This window comes from Halichoeres trimaculatus, unplaced genomic scaffold, assembly GCF_033239565.1.
Source record: "Halichoeres trimaculatus isolate MK-OKI-2021-1 unplaced genomic scaffold, fHalTri1.1 fHalTri1_scaffold_2, whole genome shotgun sequence".
Classification (NCBI taxonomy): domain Eukaryota; kingdom Metazoa; phylum Chordata; class Actinopteri; order Labriformes; family Labridae; genus Halichoeres; species Halichoeres trimaculatus.
The window spans coordinates 3,190,547-3,212,500 of record NW_027437180.1 but is presented as its reverse complement, the minus strand read 5'-3'; the positions used below and the strand labels follow the sequence as shown (position 1 = coordinate 3,212,500).

General features: G+C 42.2%; 1 protein-coding gene across 1 annotated transcript in view; it reads left to right on the top strand.

Annotated features, from left to right (window-relative positions):
* The window catches only part of hpgd (15-hydroxyprostaglandin dehydrogenase), a 29,746-nt gene extending 11,686 nt beyond the window's left edge, over positions 1 to 18,060 (top strand). The window contains exons 3-7 of the mRNA XM_074697092.1: positions 245 to 351; positions 9,735 to 9,831; positions 14,148 to 14,224; positions 14,317 to 14,480; positions 17,123 to 18,060. Of these exons, the coding sequence (XP_074553193.1) occupies positions 245 to 351; positions 9,735 to 9,831; positions 14,148 to 14,224; positions 14,317 to 14,480; positions 17,123 to 17,246 (569 nt within the window). The 3' untranslated portion in view covers positions 17,247 to 18,060. The remainder of the gene's footprint in view (positions 1 to 244; positions 352 to 9,734; positions 9,832 to 14,147; positions 14,225 to 14,316; positions 14,481 to 17,122) is intronic.
* The last annotated feature ends 3,894 nt before the right edge of the window (positions 18,061 to 21,954 follow it).

Below are 21,954 nucleotides of genomic sequence, written 5' to 3'. Positions count from 1 at the left end.
ATCAGTTTTTTTATCACCAATGATGGAACTGCACATGCTTCAGTCTTGGGGCCCAGCAGAAATGAAGCCCTGTGAGCATTAGAGTCCACTGTTAATGAGACCTGTACACCTGTGAACCTCGTTGTGTGCGCGGTCAGACAGTCTGTATGAAAGCATCAGATCAGGAAAGACCTGGATCAGTACCGATCAGAGGAAGAGGTTTACAGACACGCTCAGATGACAACTCTGTGTTTCCTTTGAACAGATGCATTCCAGGCAACAGTGGACACGTTTGGTCGTCTGGATATTGTTATCAACAACGCTGGCATCAACAATGAGAAGAACTGGGAGAAGACCATACAAGTCAATCTGGTGAGTTAAAACACACACAAACAGATAATGTGTCAGTCTTTCAGAAACTACAAACTACTGATCCCATAACTGGGGTCACGGACTTCTTTCTGTACAACACGAGAACATCCTCCGTTCTTTGATGGAGTCTAACACCTCTGAGAGGAAAGACTGTTTCTTCTTGTTTGAAGTGAGTCTCATTGACCCTCCTTCTATACGTCCATCTAAAGGATCAGACATGCTTCCTCAGCCGATAACTTCGCTGAACCATCTGCTCATTCAAAGAAAACACATATCTACACGTTCGCGCATCAAACATCAAACAAACTAGGATAATTTACAAACACTACAGAGCTGAGATTTCACTGCACTTGTTGTGGGGTTGAAAAATTCCAGAAATTTTCAGCGATGGAAACCTTCAATGGGGAATCTTGGAAACTGATGGGGATGAACCCTTTGAATATCCATGAGTAAGTGTTTTGGGCCTTTTTTTTGGAATACTTAAAATGTTCAACATGTGGGACTTAGTCACAATTCAATGTCAATATCAATGACAAAGTCAGTTTTATTTATAAAAAATACAATAAAAGGCAGAAACAATAAAACTGAAAAAAACTACAAAATAATAAAACTTATAAAAACATTAAAAGCATTTAAAGAGGACATATCATGCTGATCCCTGATTTAATACTTACATATAATGTAATAAATTTGAAAACAAGACCTTTCACCCCCTGAATTTTCAAAAAATGAGATATTGTATTTTTTCTGATATCCTAGAACGAGATTTGATGCCTCTGAAAATAGGTCATTGATATTTGGCTTTGAGATTTTGACCTTGTGACGACACGAGGATCCTTTCTTTTTATTGGAGTAATCTGATAAAGCAGCTCCTCCTCTGTGATGTCAGTTAGTCACACAACCGCCACCGAGGGATACACCCACCAAGAGATGAGTATATATAAAGCTCCCTACTAGCTCTGGCTAACTTGACTGAGTGCTAACATAGTGAGGAACTGACGGTAGAGGCGGTCTTTAGACTACACTTTCAGCATGATGGATAAAACAGGCAGAGAAAAGTGAAGGAGCAGGATGGAGCCCTGTTATAGAAATAGTTTATTGGTGAAGTCTGCCTATATTTCCACGTATAAACTATACATGTTACAGTACCGGTTTGACTCACCACACTGAAGCGTCCTGAGATGATCTGTGTCCAGGTGGATTTTCTTCCTCCTGAGCTGCAGAACCGTCCGGGTCTGACTCAGGGTCCAATACAAAAGGACGTATCCTACACTCTGCCATTTTATTAGTGCTATCAGTGCCTTACGGTGAAGTTTTGGCAAACAGCAAACTCGCTCGGTCTGCTCCATTCAATATGGCGATTTTGTAAATACTGCCATGCTGCAAAAACCGCCCCCTGGCTCTACCCCCTCCGCCCCTCTGATAGAACCGACCAATCAGAGCACAAAGGGCTGTGACGTTGCGAGGTTACTGGAGGTCATTCTGGAAACTGAGCATTTCAACAAGATCTTCATAATGGCCTAAAATGAGGATATTGAGAACGCTATTGTGGGGCAATGAAGGAACTAAATGACTTGGACTGAGGGCAGAAATGCTTTACAGGCATCCTAGTCTGGTATAGTGAAAAGGAGAAACAAGCATGATATGTCCCCTTTAACACATAAAAACATCAAACAAAAATATAGATAGACATGAATATGTATGTTGTGGGATGTTATATGAGAGTAAAACAGTTTAAAATATAGAAAACACAAAAATGGAATTTGAGCTTGAAGGTTTAACGAAAAAAAACACAACAATCAAACATTGGCAACAAATGAAAAAAAAAAAAGATGAATAGCAATTAAAAAAAAAACTTAAAATTTGAACAATTTAAAACATGTACTATATGAGTCTTTGTCTTTTTTGAAAACAAAAAAACAGGAGGTCCCTGACAGCAGCACCAGAACCCCTTAGCATCCTCACGTCTTAGAAGACTTTGTACGATATTCAGAAATAGCACAATAATTACATGCGCCAAATTACATTGTGTACAAAGCGGTGAAACAAGGAGATCAGTGTTACTGATGAAATGCAGGTGATGATCTGTTGTTGTTGTTGATTAGTACAGTGGGCCCACAATGAAGCCATGTGGTACTACGTTAAAGGTCTTTCGATCAAATGTAGTTAAACTTATTTTACATACAATGATACCATCATACTATGAAAGGAAGTGGTATGCCAGTTTGAAAAGCTGGAATATTCCATTAGGGAACTGGTTTATTCCACTCTGCCATAAGTGGCATGCCAGATACCAGGTACCAGATACCGCTGCTGGAGTTTTCCCTCCCCCTGCTCAACACCTGTTCATCTGTTTGTTTTGGGTCTCAGTTTCACTGTAAACAGTTCCACTGAGGCTTCAGTCGGAGCTTTTTCAGAGGTACGAAGGTAAAACACAAACTGAGTTTCTTGTGATTAACACCAAGCTTTGTTAGGTCTGCCCTCCAGAGGAGAAGAAAACAACCTTCAGAGGTTTGTTTGATGAACACAGGTGGATCCATCATTCCTGATGCCTTCAGGAAATCAGGAAATCTGAACGCTGATGGTCTTCAGTGACTGGGCATCAGCAGATCAGTGTCTCAGAGTAGATGTTTGATAGAACAGACTGTTAGCTGTTCGTCATGCAGAGATCTGTTTACAGAGAGGAATAAATCCTCCTCAGATTACTGCTGTGGGAGCCTGTGTTCATCCTGCTTCTGCTCTCCATACAGACTTTTTTTCCTCTTTACACTAAAGCCTGCTGACACCTGAGTGACCAGACTAAAAACTTATGACAAAAGATCCAGATCGGCTCTCACACCAGAACCAAACATGCATAGGAGGAAACTTTGAGGCAGACTCAGTCGATGAAAAGGAACAAAAAAAACGACTTTGAAAAGCAAAAATTAAAATGAGTCATAGAGGATTTTTGTTGCTGTTGCTGTTTTCTAAAACAAGAATTTTCCAGGAACTCCTGTTAAATAATATGCACTGAAAGTGAACCCAGACAACAATAAGTGGCCTCATTATTCATTTTTGTGAAGGCTGCTGAGTATCATATCACAGTGAGCGTCAGGTGGTATCTTTAACCCTCAACATGCCGTCTGGACCTTTTTTCTTATTAGACTTTACGTAGGACAGAAAGTTTTCTGTGAGTAAGTTTTTTGGCCCTTTTGACTGGAACGCATAGAGCTTTCTACATATAAGTTATTCACAATGTACTGCAGGTTATATGAGAGTAAAACTATTCAAAATTAAGGAAAAACACAAAAAAAATAATCCCTTTTTGGTTTTAGAAGTTTAGTGAAGGAAGGAACACTGCAATCAAACATCAGCAACAAATTTTACAGGATTAACTTCAAATCTAAACAGTACAAAACATATGGACAGTAACGTTTATGAGTCTTTGTATCTCATGTTATTAAAATAAATAAATAAATAAAAATAAGAGGACTCTGATGGCATTACTAGTTCCCCTAGCATCTGCACAGCCTAGAAGACTTTGTACAATATTCTGAAGTAGCACAATGAATACATGCACCCAGAGATTGACATGAACACCCACCAACACGCCGAATGTGGGTGAATTTCAGCTGCGGCAGATAACACTAACACTCCTACTAGCCTTTTGGTTGGCTGGATTATTTAATCATAGTTTTCTGAAACAACATCTTGCAATATGTGACTACGACACTACAACTCCGACGAGCACTGCCTGCACTCAGTTTTTTCTCATTGGTCCATTTGTGAAACATTTTGCTGACGTCACTGCACTCAGACTCCATCTCCGGCTTGGACAGCCTGACAACTCCAGGCGTTCAGCACCTGATAACATGATTTAGAGAAATAAAAGTTCGGAGGGGCAACAGGGGGGGCAGAAAGGGGGAGAAGGGTCTGTCTGCGGCTTGCAAGACGGAGGCGTGTCGTGTAGTGGGCGTGTCGTGTAGTGGGCATGTCGTGTAGTGACGTAATGACTACACGACACGCCCACTAGATAAGACGGAAATCACGGAAAACCATGCGAGACACTGTTAAAAGTTTATAAAAAGGAAGACGAAAAATAAGAAGGAGCCATGGTAAGATTATCATTAATATTATGTAAAAAATTAAAATGACGTATTCTGTGTGTACTGCAACATTTAATAACTTAATCTTCTTTTTGGACAGTGAATTTAAAATGATGGAAAAAACCCTGGTGGTATATTGTAGTGGTCGTGTCACGTAGTGACGTCACTAAGTGACACGACCACTATACTGTTCTTAAAGAGATATGAGCCAGGGTAGCATTTAAAGTTTGAACGTTCTGCTCTGTTTCTACACTAAATTCCGTTTTGCTTGTTGCCTTATAATAAATTGATTTAAAAGTATTTAAATGTTAATATTCTTTGACTCTGCCACAAAATAATAATAAGAGTTAAAGATACAACTTGGGAAAAAATTTAATAAGCTAAAATACATATATATATATATATATATATATATATATATATATATATATATATATATATATATATATATATATATATATATATATATAAATGTGTGTGTGTGTCTGTGTGTGTGTGTCTGTGTGTGTTTGTGTGTAAAATCGTTATCTCTAGATAAGATAATTATGAGAATAAATTCATAATATGGAGCTTGAGCTGTTCCTGGCCCGTCACAGAACTATCATCTTGATAGGCTCTATAATGTGTCTTTGTGATATTACGTAGCCTATTTATAACTGTAATGTGTTGATTATTGTGAGATTATGAGTTCATTATTGTGTGGAACCGTGGGAGGAAGCTGGAAGAGAGTGCATGTATCCAGGCAATATCTGGACGGATGGATGCGACCCTCAATGCTTTTAGTGAAGCTTGTAACATTTGTTCCCATTTACTAGTGCGATGGCTCTGTGAAATGTATTGAATGTTGCTATGCAAATAATAAAAATTCAACAGGTTTCAAAGCTTCCCAATCTTTATTTTATATCATGAACGGCTGAAAAAGGCCTCAGAAGAGAGGGCTCTTTCCATTTTCAGCTGGAAATTTTTTAGTTTGAATTCTGCCTCCTCAGACAGTGCTGTACCAGGGTTTTTTCCATCATTTTAAACTAATGTCCAAAAAGAAGATTAAAGTTATTAAATGTTGCAGTACACACAGGATTACGTTATTTCAATTCTTTACATAATAATGATGATAATCTTACCATGGCTCCTTCTTATTTTTCGTCTTCTTCCTTTTTATAAACTTTTAACAGTGTCTCGCGTGGTTTTCCGTGATTTCCGTCTTATCTAGTGGGCATGTCGTGTAGTCATTACGTCACTACACGACACGCCTCCGTCTTACCAGCTGCAGACAGATACACTTGGAAAGGGGCGCACATAGAGAAGAGAAACTGAAACTTAACTATGGTCATTGATATGAGATGCTGGTAGGAAAATATTTAAACCTCCTAATATACAAATTAGTTACATATCAAAGCTTTATGTAAATAGCTCTCTCTTTAAATACTTAAAATGAACCAAATCATTTTAAATAAATGTGACTCATAGTCCAGCGTGACTTGTATATGTTGTTCTTACTCTGAATGATTTTTTTTTTAGTGACGCAACTTATAGTACAAAACATATGGAACTTACTTCATTACTAAAAAATGGCTGTTGTTGATAAATTTTAAAACAGACAGTGTTTCTGCCTGTTTTTTTAATCTTTTAAATCAACATCCCATACCCTTTCACCACTTTCATTATATGCAATAATAAACTACTCCTGTCAGTACTTTGCCTTCATAGACTGCATATTTCATATAAAAGGAGAACAGCCCTACACACAACTGTTTCAGAGCTGAATACCCATTAATGACCTGAAGCTTTAAACATTTATTTAGTCTTGATTTGAGTGTAAACAGGGGTCACTTAGATTTAAAACTTTAGCATGTCACAGTAAGCTTTAATCACATTAAACATAATTATCCTACAACAAATTTGTGGTGAAAATACTGAGTGGCTGCCACAGCAGCTGGTTAGCAAACGAGTTCATGTCAAGCCCTGCATGGGGCAACGAGGGATATTAAATTGTCCACTTAGCCGTTTCTTGTGAAAAACTTACAATTTTAACGATAAAAACAACTTTGACAAATAAGTGATTAAATTGTATTTCTTTTGTAAGTGAACATGGTATAAGCTGGAACCATGAAGAATCCTCAGTGGAGGTTTTATAACCTAGGAGAATCTTCTTTTGGTTGGGACAGACTCATATTCAAAAGCTTCTTTGAATGTGTGAGTGGAAGTGTCGTAATGATATGACTCAATTGGCTGAAAGAGCAGAATCTCAGCTTTTAGAAACAGTTTGTTTTTATTTTTCTGATTTTGCAAACCATTTGGGATTAACGCTCATTCAAAGTGCACCTGAGCAAATGTGTCAGTGCTGACACATCCAGAAACCAAAGGGTTAATGACCCTCAGAGTCTTTTCTGTTAGCATGCCTCCTCGTGTGAACAGCTGGATGAAGAGATAACCATCAACACCTCTGCTGACACATTAGAGGCCTCGTTGTCCCTAAAAGACCCCAGCTCGTGCTTCTCAGCGTGCAGACCCTCCTCCCACGTCCCGAAGCTGTTCAGACTCCCTGCTTACATCAGCCAACCTCCCCCTCAGCCGCCATGACACCACATCAAGCCTTGGGCCATCACTGCTGCATTCCTGCTGAGAAGGAACCCAGCAGGCAGTCTCCTGCAGTTAGAACACGTCCGTCCTCCTAATGTGCCCCTGTGACCTCGCCGCTGTGGTGACTCTTGTTTCCCCCGTTCCTCTGCTGCTCCAGGACAAGAGCAGTGGCAGTGACAGTTTTTCATGGCTCGCTCTGAAAGTGATCTTATCTGGGCCAGTTTGTTTTATCCATTTCAAAAGAGAAATTCCTCCTCATCAAAACGTCCTATCAGCTGGAATCCCTCAGGGCTCTGTCTTAGGTTTCATCTCCTTTCCCTGCTCCTGCTGGTTCTCAGTGATTCCTGACACAGATTGTCCTCTTTCACTGCAGATAACACTGATACGGAGCAGCTTCTTTGTCCTTTCTCTTAACCATTTAAGCCCCACTCTGCCTACTCTGCCTGACGGTGGAGAGGTCACTTTGGAAACTAGAACCAGCCCTAACACCCCTCTCACACAGCCTGGTTTATACTTCAGGGCTGACACCACCATGAGCTCCACACATACCTGATGTGTCTTAAGACTGATTCATGCTTGATGCGTCTGCTGGGTCCGCACAGCTTCTTGTGGACAAGTGATGTCATTTTCGCACCTACACCCCCTCACGCGGTCCCTTTCATAAGGGAAATTTCCATGCTGGGCACTCTAGAAAATTTCTAACCTGCCAGATGGAGAAGCGTGGACAAGATGGAGGAAGAATGGGATCTCCTATTGGTCAAAGTGCAGATATACAGACATCTGTATGGCTCTTCCCACAGAGAGCATTGGGATAACTGAGTGGTGAATAATAGATGGCATGAAACTGCAGCTACTCTTGGCAGAGAAGAGGAATCAGTTAAAAAAACCTGGAAAAATCTTCGGGACAGGTATGTCATGTTGTAGACAAAGGCAAACTTCTTGGGCTCTTGTTTAGTACTATGGTAGACGTTTGTGATGCACTGCCCCCTGCAGTTTGGGCATGGACACCAACGCAGGGTGTTGAAAGGCATAAAAGCCTGTTGCGTTCTCTTGCTTGCATCTGGTGCGTATGATTTCTGTGCGTCCTGTTAGCACTGAAATCATAGCACAGCCTTAACACTCCACCTGAACACTCGCAGGCCATTTGATGTTGACGGTTGACAAGCAGCTTGGTTCAGGCTCTGCTGCATTTTCTGCTGGTCCACAGGGAACTTTGTTGGCTCAGAGGTTTCTGTCAGACTGGAACTGACATATGTAGACATTGATCATTAAGAAGTCATTACCAAGAAACAAAGAAGCATGGAATAAATGGTCAGTGCAGTCCCATTACTCTGGTATGTTGTAGGAAATAAGAGGCGTCCCAGTGGACTAATATTATTTTGGAGAAAGTTCACATCAGGCTGTGTGCAGGGGTTTTCCATTGTAACAGGGCTACACACAGACCTAAACTGTGGGTAACAAAGATAATAAACAGGCTTTAAGTGACTGGTTTAGGACCCATGGAGCATAGGAGATGGTCACCTACGTGACTGTGTGGAGGTTTGAACACAACATCAACACCAAGTGAACCAATCAACAAGTGCTTTACAGCACAGTCTTCGTTTTTTTTTTTTTTTTTTTTTTTGTTTATATATATATATATATATATATATATATATATATATATATATATATATATATATATATATATATATATATATATATATATATATATATATAGTAAAATACCAAATAGTAGCCGGGGCATTTATTTGTTTCAATCACTGAGCAGACCAGGCGTTTATTTGGAAGAGGCGTTTATTTCTTTCCCAGAAAATAACATTCAACGGAAGTGGTAACGTCTTCTTCTCTGACTCTTCAAAGCCTCCTCATCTTTACGTTGTTATTGCATAATTTGTCCTGGCAGACTACCTGCGTTTGTTTATATCTGGCACGCTGCGCACGGACTGATACACTAAGCGGCGAGTGCCTCATACCCAGCTGTGGCTCTGCAGCAGAGGTAGTGCCGTTTTACGACACGATGAGAACTAGAGCCTTATTTAGTGGTGTTTTTGTTTGAAAGTAACGCACTGAAAATTCTCTAAATAAGGCGTGAATGCAGACCGATATCAGATTTTTTCGGTGGGAGTCAGTTTATTTGTGTTTTGGGTCAAGTAAAATATGGCCCCATCTGAGTGCAGACTCAGACGGGGCAGATGAGCAGATGGCAGACGAGCAGAGGAGCAGGGAGGGGGTGTTTGGTGCGAGCGCTCTGGGCTTCTGCTGCACAAAAAACACTGCTGTAGGGTCATGTGTGTGCCAAACCGATTACGTCGATCCCAAGGGATCACAGGTCAATCACGATACGTTGCACCACTACTAATAAGATGCAGTCTGTTTATGTTTATTTTACAAAAATCAGTTTTCAAGAGTTATTTGGAACCCGGCGTTTAATTGGAACCCAGCGTTTATTTGGTATTTTACGGTATGTATATATATATATATATATATATATATATATATATATATATATAGACACCCATTCATCCATCCATCCATTCATCCACCCATCCATCCATCCATCATCCACCCATCCATCCTTCTATCCATCCATCTATATATTCATCCATCCATCCATCCATCCATCCATCCATCCATCCATCCATCCATCCATCCATCCACCAAACCATCCCCCCTCATTGCTGTTAGTCACCCTGTGGTCTCTCTCTGTCTCTGCAGACCTCTGTGATCAAAGGGACCTACCTGGCTCTGGAACACATGAGCAAAGAATACGGCAAGGAGGGTGGCTCAATCATCAACGTGTCCTCCATGGCAGGTAACTCAAACAAAACCCTGTGGGTCTAAAAACAAACACATAACATTCTGCATATGGAGCTTTTGTAAATGTTGTACCTGGTACATCAAAACCCTTCAGTTGTGAGACTTATTTTCTATACTTAATAAAATGTAAAGAGATGAGTTTTACCACACGGAGCTTTAAAAAGCTCTAAGCCCAAAGCTGCCCTGCTCCAGTTTGTGACCAATCCTAGGTCTGAAGCGTGTCCCATATCAAGGAAGATCTGAGAGGGACCCTTAATAGACAGAAGAGACCCCTTTAAAAGCCTCAACTACAGATATTTGGGGGGTCTCCTAAGAAGAATATTTTAGCATACGTCAGTTGGCTGGGATTATATGTTCACATTGTCCTGTGTATGTGGAAGCAGACAGAGAGTCAGGGAAAATAATGTCACAACCCCAAGAATCAGAGTCAAAACATGATTTTTTTGTGTGAGTGTGGAGCGAGTGTGGTTGAGCGCTGAGTGGTTATGGGTGGAGCAGCATGGTGGGACTTTAGACACTTTTCAGGAGTGAAGAGAGGAAATTCTTGCCACTCCATTCTACTTACATAAATATGATTTGTTTGAACATTTCTTCAGACTTTGAGACTTTTAAACCTTCTTTTCTTTTCTTATTTGGAGTCTGAATGTAGCAGAGAAAGCATCTGTTCAAGAAATAAATCCACACAGACCAGTTCCCAGTCTCTCTCCAGCCCAAAAGCTTAGCTCAGCGCCCCCTACAGGCCTGAACAGTGACAGACTGCAATCTTTTGCATTGTGTCTGTAAAGAGTGTCAGTATCTGCAACGCACTGGAAAGGCTTTTCATCTTAGTCTGAACTCAAACTAAATCCTGAGCGGCACACACTCTGCTCCAGTCGACACATTACCACCCTGACCTGCTGCACCGCTGCTTTCACTTCCTGCTCTCTGCCAGACACCCATCTCTGAACTCTCACAGTAGATTAACGACCTGTCAGCAAAGAAACGACGCCTCAGGTAGAGCTGAGCTCCAGGTCTCACCCTCTTATCGCTGGCTGAATCTATTTACAGCACTTTTACTACACAGTGATCAGCCAGGACGCGCTCCTGATCTGAACTTTGTGCAGACTGACAGCAAACACACAAAGGAGCAGGAAGAGGAGAGTCAATGAAAGAGTTTCTCCATGATAGAAAACTCTCAGCATACATTTACTGATGTGTGTTTTCATGTGTGTGTGTGTGTGTGTGTGTGTGTGTGTGTGTGTGTGTGTGTTTGTTTTTAGATTCCAGAGGATGTTCTGGCTTCTTGTGGTCAGATACATTATCCAGTAGATCTAGAACAGTTCAGCCTCCAGTAACATGAGGCACGGTTATCAAAACATAACATCTGTGTGTGTGTATGTATGTGTGTGTGTGTGTGTGTGTGTGTGTGTGTGTGTGTGTGTGTGTGTGTGTGTGTGTGTGTGTGTGTGTGTGTGTGTGTGTGTGTGTGTGTTCCCGCTATTCCCATAACAAACAGAGACTTGTTCAGACACAGCCAAGCATATTGTTTTGTTGTAGAAGAAACCTGTGTGTGTGTGTATGTGTGTGTGTGTGTGTGTGTGTGTGTGTGTGTGTGTGTGTGTGTGTGTGTGTGTGTGTGTGTGTGTGTGTGTGTGTGTTTTAAATGATCTTCTGTGTGTTATGTCAGGCAAAATGAAGTTGATGAAGTTTTGTTTGTCATTTTTTTGATAACATCAGTGAGCAGTGGAGGTCAGAGCAGCAAGTGTTTGGATATTTAAAGGTCCCATATCCTGCTCCTTTTCTGCAGTTTAATATGGATCATTGATGTCTTCATGAAATGGTAGTGACATGTTTTGGTCCAAAAAGCCAATAAATCAAGCACAGCAGCATTGTTTCCAGGCTCTCATAGCCCCTCTGTTCAGAACGCTCTGTTTTAGTGGGCGTGGCCTTCATATGTAAATGAGCCACAGCTGATACCGCCCCGCTCTTCAGCGTCACTCAGAGCGGCGCCACGAGCTCCGAGTGCACAATGTTTAGAAAACAGAGAAGCACGTTTACTGTAACATTACAGGCAAAAACTACAGGCTAACCGCAGCTAAAGTTAGCATCCTGAAGCTAACACAGAGACAGGGGGGGACACTGAGGAAAAGCTCTTCCATCTGCTCCACAGCACACAGCATTTAAAATACTCACATTTCCAGGGGCCCAGGTTTGTTGGTGGATAGTTGCTAACGCGCCTGGATTCAGGACCAGTTTTTTCGCTAGCCCTCTGTTGGACTGTCCAAAGTTGGAAAAGCAGTCATAGGTGAAGTGACTAGCACACACATGCACAGTTTTACTGAGTGTAGCTGGCACATTTCCCTCATAAGTGAACTCTAGACACTGAGTCTTGTCTTCTTCTGAGATGGGAAGAAGACGGTGGACCAATCAGGTCAGACTTGCTCCTGATTGGTCAAAAAAGGGACTAGCTGACATCGGCAAACCCCGGAAATTCCAAACAGCTCGTTTTAGGTCAGGATTTTGTATTCACAAGCACTACTAAGTACAGATTTTGTCATTAAATATCACATTTTGTGGGCTGGGAGGAAAGCCAAAGACCGATAATTTTCACTACAAGGCTTACTAAAGTGATTTTTGCACAATATGGGACCTTCAGTATTCAGGCTTCCTTCTGCAGACTCTCATTAAGCACTTTGTCAAACACAGATATACTTTTTGATTCTGCATATTGCAATGATGGGGTTAACCCCTTGCTGGTAGTACTGCTTTAACGCTTTAAAGTCACCAGATATGTCTGCAGTCTGACTCCTTTTCGTTCCTTCTTGACTGTGTCTGCAACTCACATCAGCTGAGTTTTCAGTCCACATCAAGCTGTATGACTGACAGACAGCTGGAGTCACAGACTGAGGAGTTCCTGCTCTTCCCGCTCCATTGATCAGTCTCTCTTCATTCATGTTGGGCTGTAAAACCTCAAACCTGTTGACTCCTGGTCTGGCTCTGCTCATTATGTCTGTTTGTCATCGTAGTCGCGATAAATATGAACTGATTTTGAAAGTCAGTGGGTGTTTTTAGGTAGTTTCCAGTCACAACTTCCTGTCCCACCCGATCTACCCCACACTGAATTTATGGGTCACAGCTCCACATCCAGCAAAAATTGGAGAGCTGTGTATTAGCTGTGACCTTCCAGACAGCAACAGAGCAGATCCAGTGTGAACTGACACATTGACTTGAATGGAAACCTATTTGATCTGGTGCTGTGACAGAGCAGAGACACACTGGAGACGCATCTGGTGTGTTTCAGCAGTTACACTTTCTATTTGAGTGCTGACTGTATGCGTTCTGATTTCTCAGATCATTCTCAAAATGATCAAAACATTTAGAGTGGAGCAGTGGACACTTCTCACCCTGAGGGGTCGCCATCTTGGCTACAAGTGGTTTGGAAATGATCATCTCTGGTCAGAGGGAAGCAGCAGTCTTAGGAGCACGAGGCAGGGTCATTTTAAAGTTTGCTGCTTGCTCTGCCTGGACTCAGAGATGGTTTTAATCATGGCTCAAAAGTTAGAGCTCCCAGTGATATCACAGCTGTCCTCACCTTTCTTCTGCCTCAGCAACACTTAAAGGAAATGTTACTGTATCTGCTGTGAAGATTTTAAGGCGTAAGATGACCTGCAGAGACAGAGTGAGGAGCTCTGGTAGTGATGAGGAAGCTATGGATGATGTATCACGTTCTGTCATACATCCCAGTTTAACTCAGCCCTTCTCAGGATGTAACGCTGTTTCTGTTCATTTTGTAGTCATGTCTCAGTTCCACGTGCTGCCAAAGCAGGTGTTGAAATTCAACAACAACCTTTGCTCCATTTTTATGTCTCTGCCCTGAAGAAACCTGTTTGTTAAAGATACCCAGAACTGATCCCAAAAGCCGGAAAACTTGTCTTTGAGGCCAACTTGGCTGTTTCATCATCTATCACATGTTTCAGCAGCCTGCAGTGAGTTTGAGCTGCACTCATAATGATGATTGGAAACAGCTGATTGGACTGTGAAAGAGAAAGAGAACAGAGAGAAGAGACAGAGGGAGAGGAGGATGACAGGAGGTCAAGTCAGCACAGACGCTGAAATGATTTGTTCATGAGCAGAGTTTCTCAGAGGAGGCAAAGATCGGTGTGAGAGGAGGTTATGGTTCAGAAGTGGAGAGATGGAGAAAACAAGAAGGTGTTAGGCATGCATTGTGCTTCAGTCATGTTTAATCCATCCCTGTGCCCCTCAGTATCAGTCGTCTTGTTTTGGAGGTAACGTGTCATTTCCTGTCTGCTCTCTCTGTGTCTTCACACTCAGCCTTCCTGCACTCTCCTCACCAGCCCGTCTACACAGCAACCAAACATGGAGTCATCGGCTTCACCAGAGCCATGGCGGTAAGACAAACACACAGAGGGTGTCCAACTTTAGAGATGTTAGAGGATCTCCTGCAGGGGGCGTTATGTTGTTTTCATTCATGTTCCCACAGGACGCGTCCTCTCAGGAGGGCTATGGCGTCAGGATCAACGCCCTGTGTCCGGCCTTCGTGGACACTCCTCTGCTGCACTCGGTGGAACATGAGGACAACATGGGAAAGTTCGTCAAGTTCAAGGACGACTTCAAACGCAGCATGAGCAAGTTTGGAGTCCTACAGTGAGTTCACCAACAAACGTGTGACAGAGGATGCTTTTCAGATTTTTTTCTTTATCTAAGGTTTAAACTATGGGATGTGACAGTTACGGCCAGCTTTAAGGCATGACATCATTTGATTTATTTCCTTAAGAAGGAGTAACACGAAATCACAGTCAGGCCCTGCTGTGTGGCAGAGTGAAGTACATTTCTCTGTGATATTTTCTGAAATGATTTTAACACTTTTTTCCTTTAAGGGCAACGTGAGTATGACACAAGTCCTATCTTTTTAAAGAGAGGGGGTTCATGCTGTCCCATTATTTTTTTATAAGTATTCAATGTCAATGCTGGATACTCAGACTGAGCGTGTGCAAAGTTGCTGTGGAAATCCCTGAACCTGTCTGTTAACCGCTTAGGATGCTCTATTTTGTACGGAGCCCCAGACATGACATGATTAAAAAAAAATAATAATTTGTGAGCACGAAATACTAATTTGTTCCTCAAAATACTACTTCATTCCCTCAAAGTACTAATTCATCCCCACGAAATACAAATTAAAATATTGTTATCATTCCTGGACAGGTGGCACACCTTCTCCACCGACTTCAGTAGCCTACGTGATGTCCTTGAGCCTGGCTCACACTACAGGATCCCTGGTCTGATTTAACCCTGATTCAGCTCTCCTGACAATCGCAACGATTTTAAGCTCCCGGATGGTCGCACAGACTTGTCTGAGCAGCCCTGATCATCTTCAAACATGTTTGATAGTAGTTAGGATGATCACGCCATCCATTCTCACTGAGGATGACAACAGCCAATCAGAGACAACAACACACAACAACTGCACAGACAGCTCACTTTGTCACGTTGTTCACTAACCACAACTTCATCCAGATGTGTTTTGTCTCTTTTTACTTTTCTTACAGCAAATAATGTCTACAGAAATCGCAGCACGAGCCTTCATTTTTTTGTGCTTTTTGCTTCCCTCTGAGATCAGGGCTCCACATTATAACAGGCCCACTCACCAGGCTCAAAGTCCAACTGAAAGGCTCTGGGTCAGCTGACTGTGCGCTCCACTGGCCCACTCAAGCCAGTTAAATGATGCCTCTAAAAATAATCATAATCACATCATTTTCATACAGTATCAAACTGTTGTTTTGTCAGTGACCAGTGTGAGATCACGCCATTATTAGCTGATACAGTGACAGTTTCACATCTGTCCAAGAGAAGATATTCTGTGAAGTATAAAAGTATAACAAGGTGTTATACTTGCTTGGTGAGAAAAAATTAGTATTTCATGGGAACATTTTTTTTTCCCATGTCATGTCTTGGGCTCCTTGATTTTGAGAGCAGCATGATATCTTCGTGAGATCTCTCTATGTTGAAGGGGGTGGGCCTTAAACACCAAGGTCTGCCAAAAGCCTCGCCCCTGCATACCTCCAGAGGGCTGGCCAATCAGAGGAGAGGTTGCAGGTGGAGTGTAAAGTCTTAGACAGCAGCTAACACACTGTGTTTCAGATAGAGGCTGAAATGCAGGACCTCTGTGCTGCTATTCACAGCATTTCACCACATTTTACACATTTTGCCTCATTTTAAATATTGAATAAATTGATTTTTTTTTTACTGAGAATTCTGTGCACAACACCACATAATGACTATGTGAGAAAAGAAAATTTTGAGTTTCTGCAAATTTATTAAAAGTAAAAAAAAATGTGCAAAAAAAAAAAAACTTGAAACACCAAGGAGAGAACAAGCAGAAGGCATTTGTTTGTTTGTTTTAGCTCTAAATCATGTAAAGCTACCACAGGGGCACTAGAGGGACAAACCTCATTGCAAAATACTGAAATCCTATCAAGTGTTTTTGTCTTATTTCAAACAAAAAATGGTCTTTTTACACTTGATATAAACCAAATTAAACTTAGCCCAGAAAAATGTCATGTTTCAAGTTATTTAAAGACAAAACTGAAGTCCGAATTGATGACGAGTTGAAAAAAAATCTGCCAATGGAACAAAAAAAGATTTGCCTGAAAATTTGCTTAAAACTAGAGTAATGTCTTAATACAAGTAACTTTTCTGGCCCACAGAGCACGGTGCCCGCGGTGCCCTCGTACTGACGGTGCTGTGGTTATGGTCAGTGAAGCACTCAGACACAGACACAGTGCAGATGGATAGAGGAGGTTTTACATCTTCTCTCCTTTCAGTAAACATGTTAGCTGTTTGTTTGGAGTCTCTAGAAAACAAAAACCAAATCAGAAACATGATTGTCCCAGGTCTCAAGGGACAGCGGTTTGAAACTGGTGCCAAAGCCCTCCAACTGTTCCTTTGATTCTTTAACTCTGCAGAGGTCTGCGTTATGAACTACAGCTTTACAGCTGCAGGAGGGGACCACTGAGTGTGTGTTTAGGCCTGAAGACTTCCTGTTCACACACACACACACACACACACACACACACACACACACACACACACACACACACACACACACACACACACACACACAAGCTCAGACTCTGTGAACAAGGCTAAAATGGCAGGGTCACTTTATTTTTGGGACGGGAGTCTGCACAGGAAATACATCACTAATCACTGAAGTCTCTGTCCTCATGTGTGTGTGTGTGTAATTGTGCGTGTCTAATCCTCTGTTTCCTCCCCGTGTGTATCTGCAGGCCGTCGCTGATAGCAGAGGGCATGATGAGGCTGATCAGGGACTCCTCTCTGAACGGGGCCGTCATGAAGATCACCTGCTCCAAAGGAATCCACTTCCACACCTACGAGCCCATGTCAGCCTGAGAGCCCACACGCTGGACTCTGCAGGTCGGACCTGACTGAACCAGCAGAGACCTGACCAGGAGGACAGCTGTCTGCTGCTGGAGTATTTCTGTGGACTTAAACAGAGCAGGGTGTGGATGCTGCTAAAGAAAGGAGCTGAAAGGACTCTGACAGCAGTCTGAAGCACAGAGATAATGTTTCATAACCTGGAATTCCCCCTGTCAGGAAAGAAAAACCAAAGCTTCATTATCGTCTTTTTATCTGAGGTTTGTTTGTCTCAAAATATATAGATATATATAAATCAACATAATCCTCCCCCTCTGATGGACTGAGTAACCATGGTGATGAAACCTTGGACTCCTCAGAAACTGTAACAGACATTATTTAACAGCTTTTTCATGATTTATGTCAAAATAAAAGAAACTTTGGAAAGTCTTGGTCTTTTTTGAAATAAAGACTGGACGCCACTAAGGTGTCCACAGGCGTGAGTTTATACCACTTTAAGTTAAAGAGCTGGGGCACATGTTGCTGTAAGCTAACCCTGAAAGTTAAATAAGCATTTCAAACCTGTCTGTAACTGAAAATAGAGACAAAAACAAAAAGAACGTGTGCAGGTTTTCAAACCTCTGATGATCCTTTGTGATGTTTTTTTATTTTTATTTCTTTACAGGGCGAGATCTTTATAAAAATCTGTGAAATAGTAATGAAACTGCATTAGGAACTCTTTACTGATTCATTGGAGGGCGTCAAACATCAAGGTCAGCCCACAATTCTGCTCCAACAGGCCTCCAGAGGGCTGGCCAATCAGAAGTAAGGGGTGTTTTTGTTAAAGAGACAGCGGCTTGAACAAATCCAGAGGCTGAATGAAGGGCTTGACAAAAAATTGACTTTTTTCTTTTCTTTTTTTTATTGAAGTTAAAAATCACGTGAAGCTATGTCAAGGGGCACCAGAAGGACAGAATACTGAGTTAAAAAAAAAAGAGCACAATACCCCCTCTTTAAACAGGAACACTGTGGCTCGTCCTGTTTACCTAAGTGCAGCAGTAAACACATCACTGTGCCTGAACACACACACACACACACACACACACACACACACACACACACACACACACACACACACACACACACACACACACACACACACACACACACACACACCACACACACACATCGAACAATCCCTGACAGTAAAACATCTCTGCAGAAAATAACAAATCAGATCAGACACAACTGACCGTCAAGTTTTCTCCCCATGACTCAGCTCTGAGTTTTTAAATCTGTTTTTTTCTGCACTGTATCAGACAGAAAACCACCATCCTTGTCTGTCTTACTGACACAAAGTGCTGAACTTTGGGCTGATTTGCTGTCAGTGCTCTCTCATTGCTGACTTCCTGGCCCTCACTGTGACTTACTGAATAGAGGAGAGGTCCCTCCTCTTTGCTTGATGTCAGGTCTCTGTCAATAATAAAACATTAGCTACATCTGTCTATGTTTTTGGACAGCGTCTGGAGACAGAGTTTGATGTGATTTGGGGCTTCACAATTAAAACTTATTAGGTGATTGGTGTTGAGCTGGCCCAAGCCTCCATTGGGGCTTTAAGCAAAATTTGATTTGGGACTCTCTATAGCTGCGTTTCCACCAAGCAGTACGGGTTGGTTCAGTACGGTTTGGGACGGTTTGGGACAGTAAAGTCTGATCCCGTTTGCGTTTCCACAGCAAACTGTGCCCTCTCGTGGTGGGCGGCGTGTAAGCCGCATGCCGGAAGCCGCAGCTGGTAAACAATAGCACGACGCCGTAGCAGCTAACCCCGCTATTAAATCCAACAAAGAAGAAAACGCGACACAGTAAACAAAGAGCACGGATGGAAGACATGCCGCATTTCGTCCTCTCTGTGATTTTTATGTAACTCTCTGTTACAAAGTGCAATCAAGCTTTATTTCAGAGAAGTCTGTGAGCCACCAGGAGAAATGCAGCCGCTGTCGGGGTGAGTGACGATTCTTTTGACCAATCAACCGTCTGCTGTGTGTTGCTCCACCTCCCGAGAGCAGATCGGTTCAGTCTGGCACCCATACGAAAGGGTCCCAAAAAAGTGGGACGGCTCGTCTCGGTTTTTAGGGATCCGTCCCGGGATGAGTCAGTGGAAACACCGCTAAAAGCGCACCGTACCGGGACGAACCGACCTGGACTGCTTGGTGGAAACGCGGCTTATCACTCACTATTTCCTCTATATTGAGTCCATGCTTGGTCATAACCTCAGCCCCAAACCCACTTTTTCATTAAAAAGAAAAGTCAAATCTGGATTTAAAATATCAGCTGTTAATATTCCTTGTTTGTGGTCAAATCTGGTTGGTCTACGATCTGAAACCCAGTTTGGCTGATGAGACACATTTGAAAAACGCAGCCTCACTCACCCCTCCCCTCCGTGTTCCAAGATCCCGCCCCCCAGCTCATATGGCCCTTCTTCGCCTCCCAACAACACGCCCTCTCCAACAGAGCAAGAAGCCGGCCGTCAGAAAATGTAACAAACAAGACAGTCATCCTCCTTGTAACACACAGTGGTAGCTTTTTCAATTAGACCAGCGCGATCAAAACCATCAATTAGCCGGTGAAGCAGGTCTGGCGTTGCCACTGCCAGCTGATCAGAGCAGAGCCGACTGTGGGCGAGGCTTTACCTTTCTCGACGTGTCTTCACCAGCTCAGTTCACAATGCTAAAGATGTGTGGCTAACTTATGCTAAAATCTATTGACAGAGCTGACCTGTTCCAACCAGCAGTGTTCAGTCATTACCCAGTATAGACACAGACTAACCAGAGTTATTCAGCTGACATCTCCCACTGTGGTAAACAAAGTCATTACCTGTTCAACAGAAACTAAGCTGTCTCTGCATCAGTCTTCGGTCCCAAATCCCTCTGCAGCTTTTTCCACTGGTCATAAATTTCTCCAATATTCAGTCTCTGTTGGCACCTGCATCGCTCATAATTCTTCCTTGCTTCAGTCTTTTCCTTGAAACTTTTTCATTTTCTTCCCTTCCCTGTGGAGGGTAACAGTAACAGCTTCCTGGTTTCGTTCTTCTCTGGCTCCATGATGCTTCGGTAGCTGAGCAGCTAGCTGACATGAGAGGGGTAGAGGGGAAGGACAAGGTGGGACCATGGGCATGACGGTGCAAAGTGAGAGAGACGGATTGGATGGACTCACGTACCAATCCAAACCGAGCATGGCATGTGCAGTTCGGAACGGTCAACTAGTATGCAGCTTTGCAGCGGATATACTGAATGGGATTTTTTCTTTCTTTTTGGTCTTTACATTGTGTAGATTGGACCATAGGACCATTACAGCCCTATAAACTGTGTTATTAAGATGTACAAAGCTTCCTAATCGTAGACCATAGCTTTAATTGAGGTTTGATAAAGATGGCACATTGAATTACACACCCACAGATGTCACTGGTGTTTCAGTGTAAAGTGTGACCCTGTTAACTGGTGACTCTCGGCCATTAACCCTATCAGGCTCAAACTAAGTTTAAGTAACAGAAAAAGCAGATATTTGTCGATAAATATCATATGGGGTAGTTATATACAATTCTGACTTTTTTTGAGAGAGACCTTCACATGCAATGCATTCTTGGATGTTGCAACACTGAAATAAAGCTACCCCTAGAGAAAAACCTAGATGAGATAAAATCTACTCATTGGCTTGTACTGTATCTATATTTAAACTTACATGAAATTGATGCCTTGAAAATCTGTTTCGGTGAAACCAAGGAGGAAGCCATGTTTGAAGTGACACAGTTCTGCCAATTGGTGGGATAGTTGGAAACTGTTTGTTGCTAATGCACAACTAGGTTCTGCAGTGGTGCTTCTGAGAAAAAAAGGCTCATAAAATGTGGATGTGGAGTAATAGGGTAACTAGCTATAAGCTGTTGTAATTTTGCAACGTCTGCCATGAGAGGGTTAATCACTGACACCTTCGGCTAAGAGTCACCAGTTAGCATGGTCGCTATTGACTCCAACACACCTGTTGCTCTGTGACGGTCAAAACTTGATAGACGTTGCTGCTCTTGTATAGAATAGTTTCTAAAAACTGACCACAGAACGACCAAACATTTTGATGCTGCTAACAGGTTGAACTGAGTGTTTAAAAAACGCTGACTCATCTTTATAATCTTGATAATCCCTCTAAACCCACCGTTATAGGCTCATTGTGTTTTGGGCAGGACTTAGACATAGGTCAGCTGTTGAGTGTGAAGTGTTAAAAGCTTGTTATGTTAAAAATTGGTTCAACTTGTCCACAGTTTTGAGATTTATTAAGAAAAGCCTTAGTAGTCATTACGAACTGATCTGTTGTGGTTTTCTGTCTTCGTTGTTTCAGCAGCAGGTTTGCCTTCAGGGCAGCTCTTCCATCATTTCACAGCAACTCTTCATTTGCAGCACATTTACACCTGGTCTGGACATTTGCGTATCCTTTTAGACTTGCAAACTTTCTAAGCTTGTTTCCCTCCCACTGTTATTTAAAAAGCAGAGAGGGTTTGGAGGCATTGACAGAGGTGCAGCAGTTTCAGTCATCAGACAGCAAAGCCAGGGTGGCAGTCTTTAAGCTAAGCTAATCCTCTGTTGGTTTTTAAGACACAGTCCTTCAAATCTCCAGGACAGACTGGTTTCTGGTGTAAATAAAACTAAAGCACTCTTTCAAAGGAGTCACAGATGAAGTTTATTAATACAACTCAGCT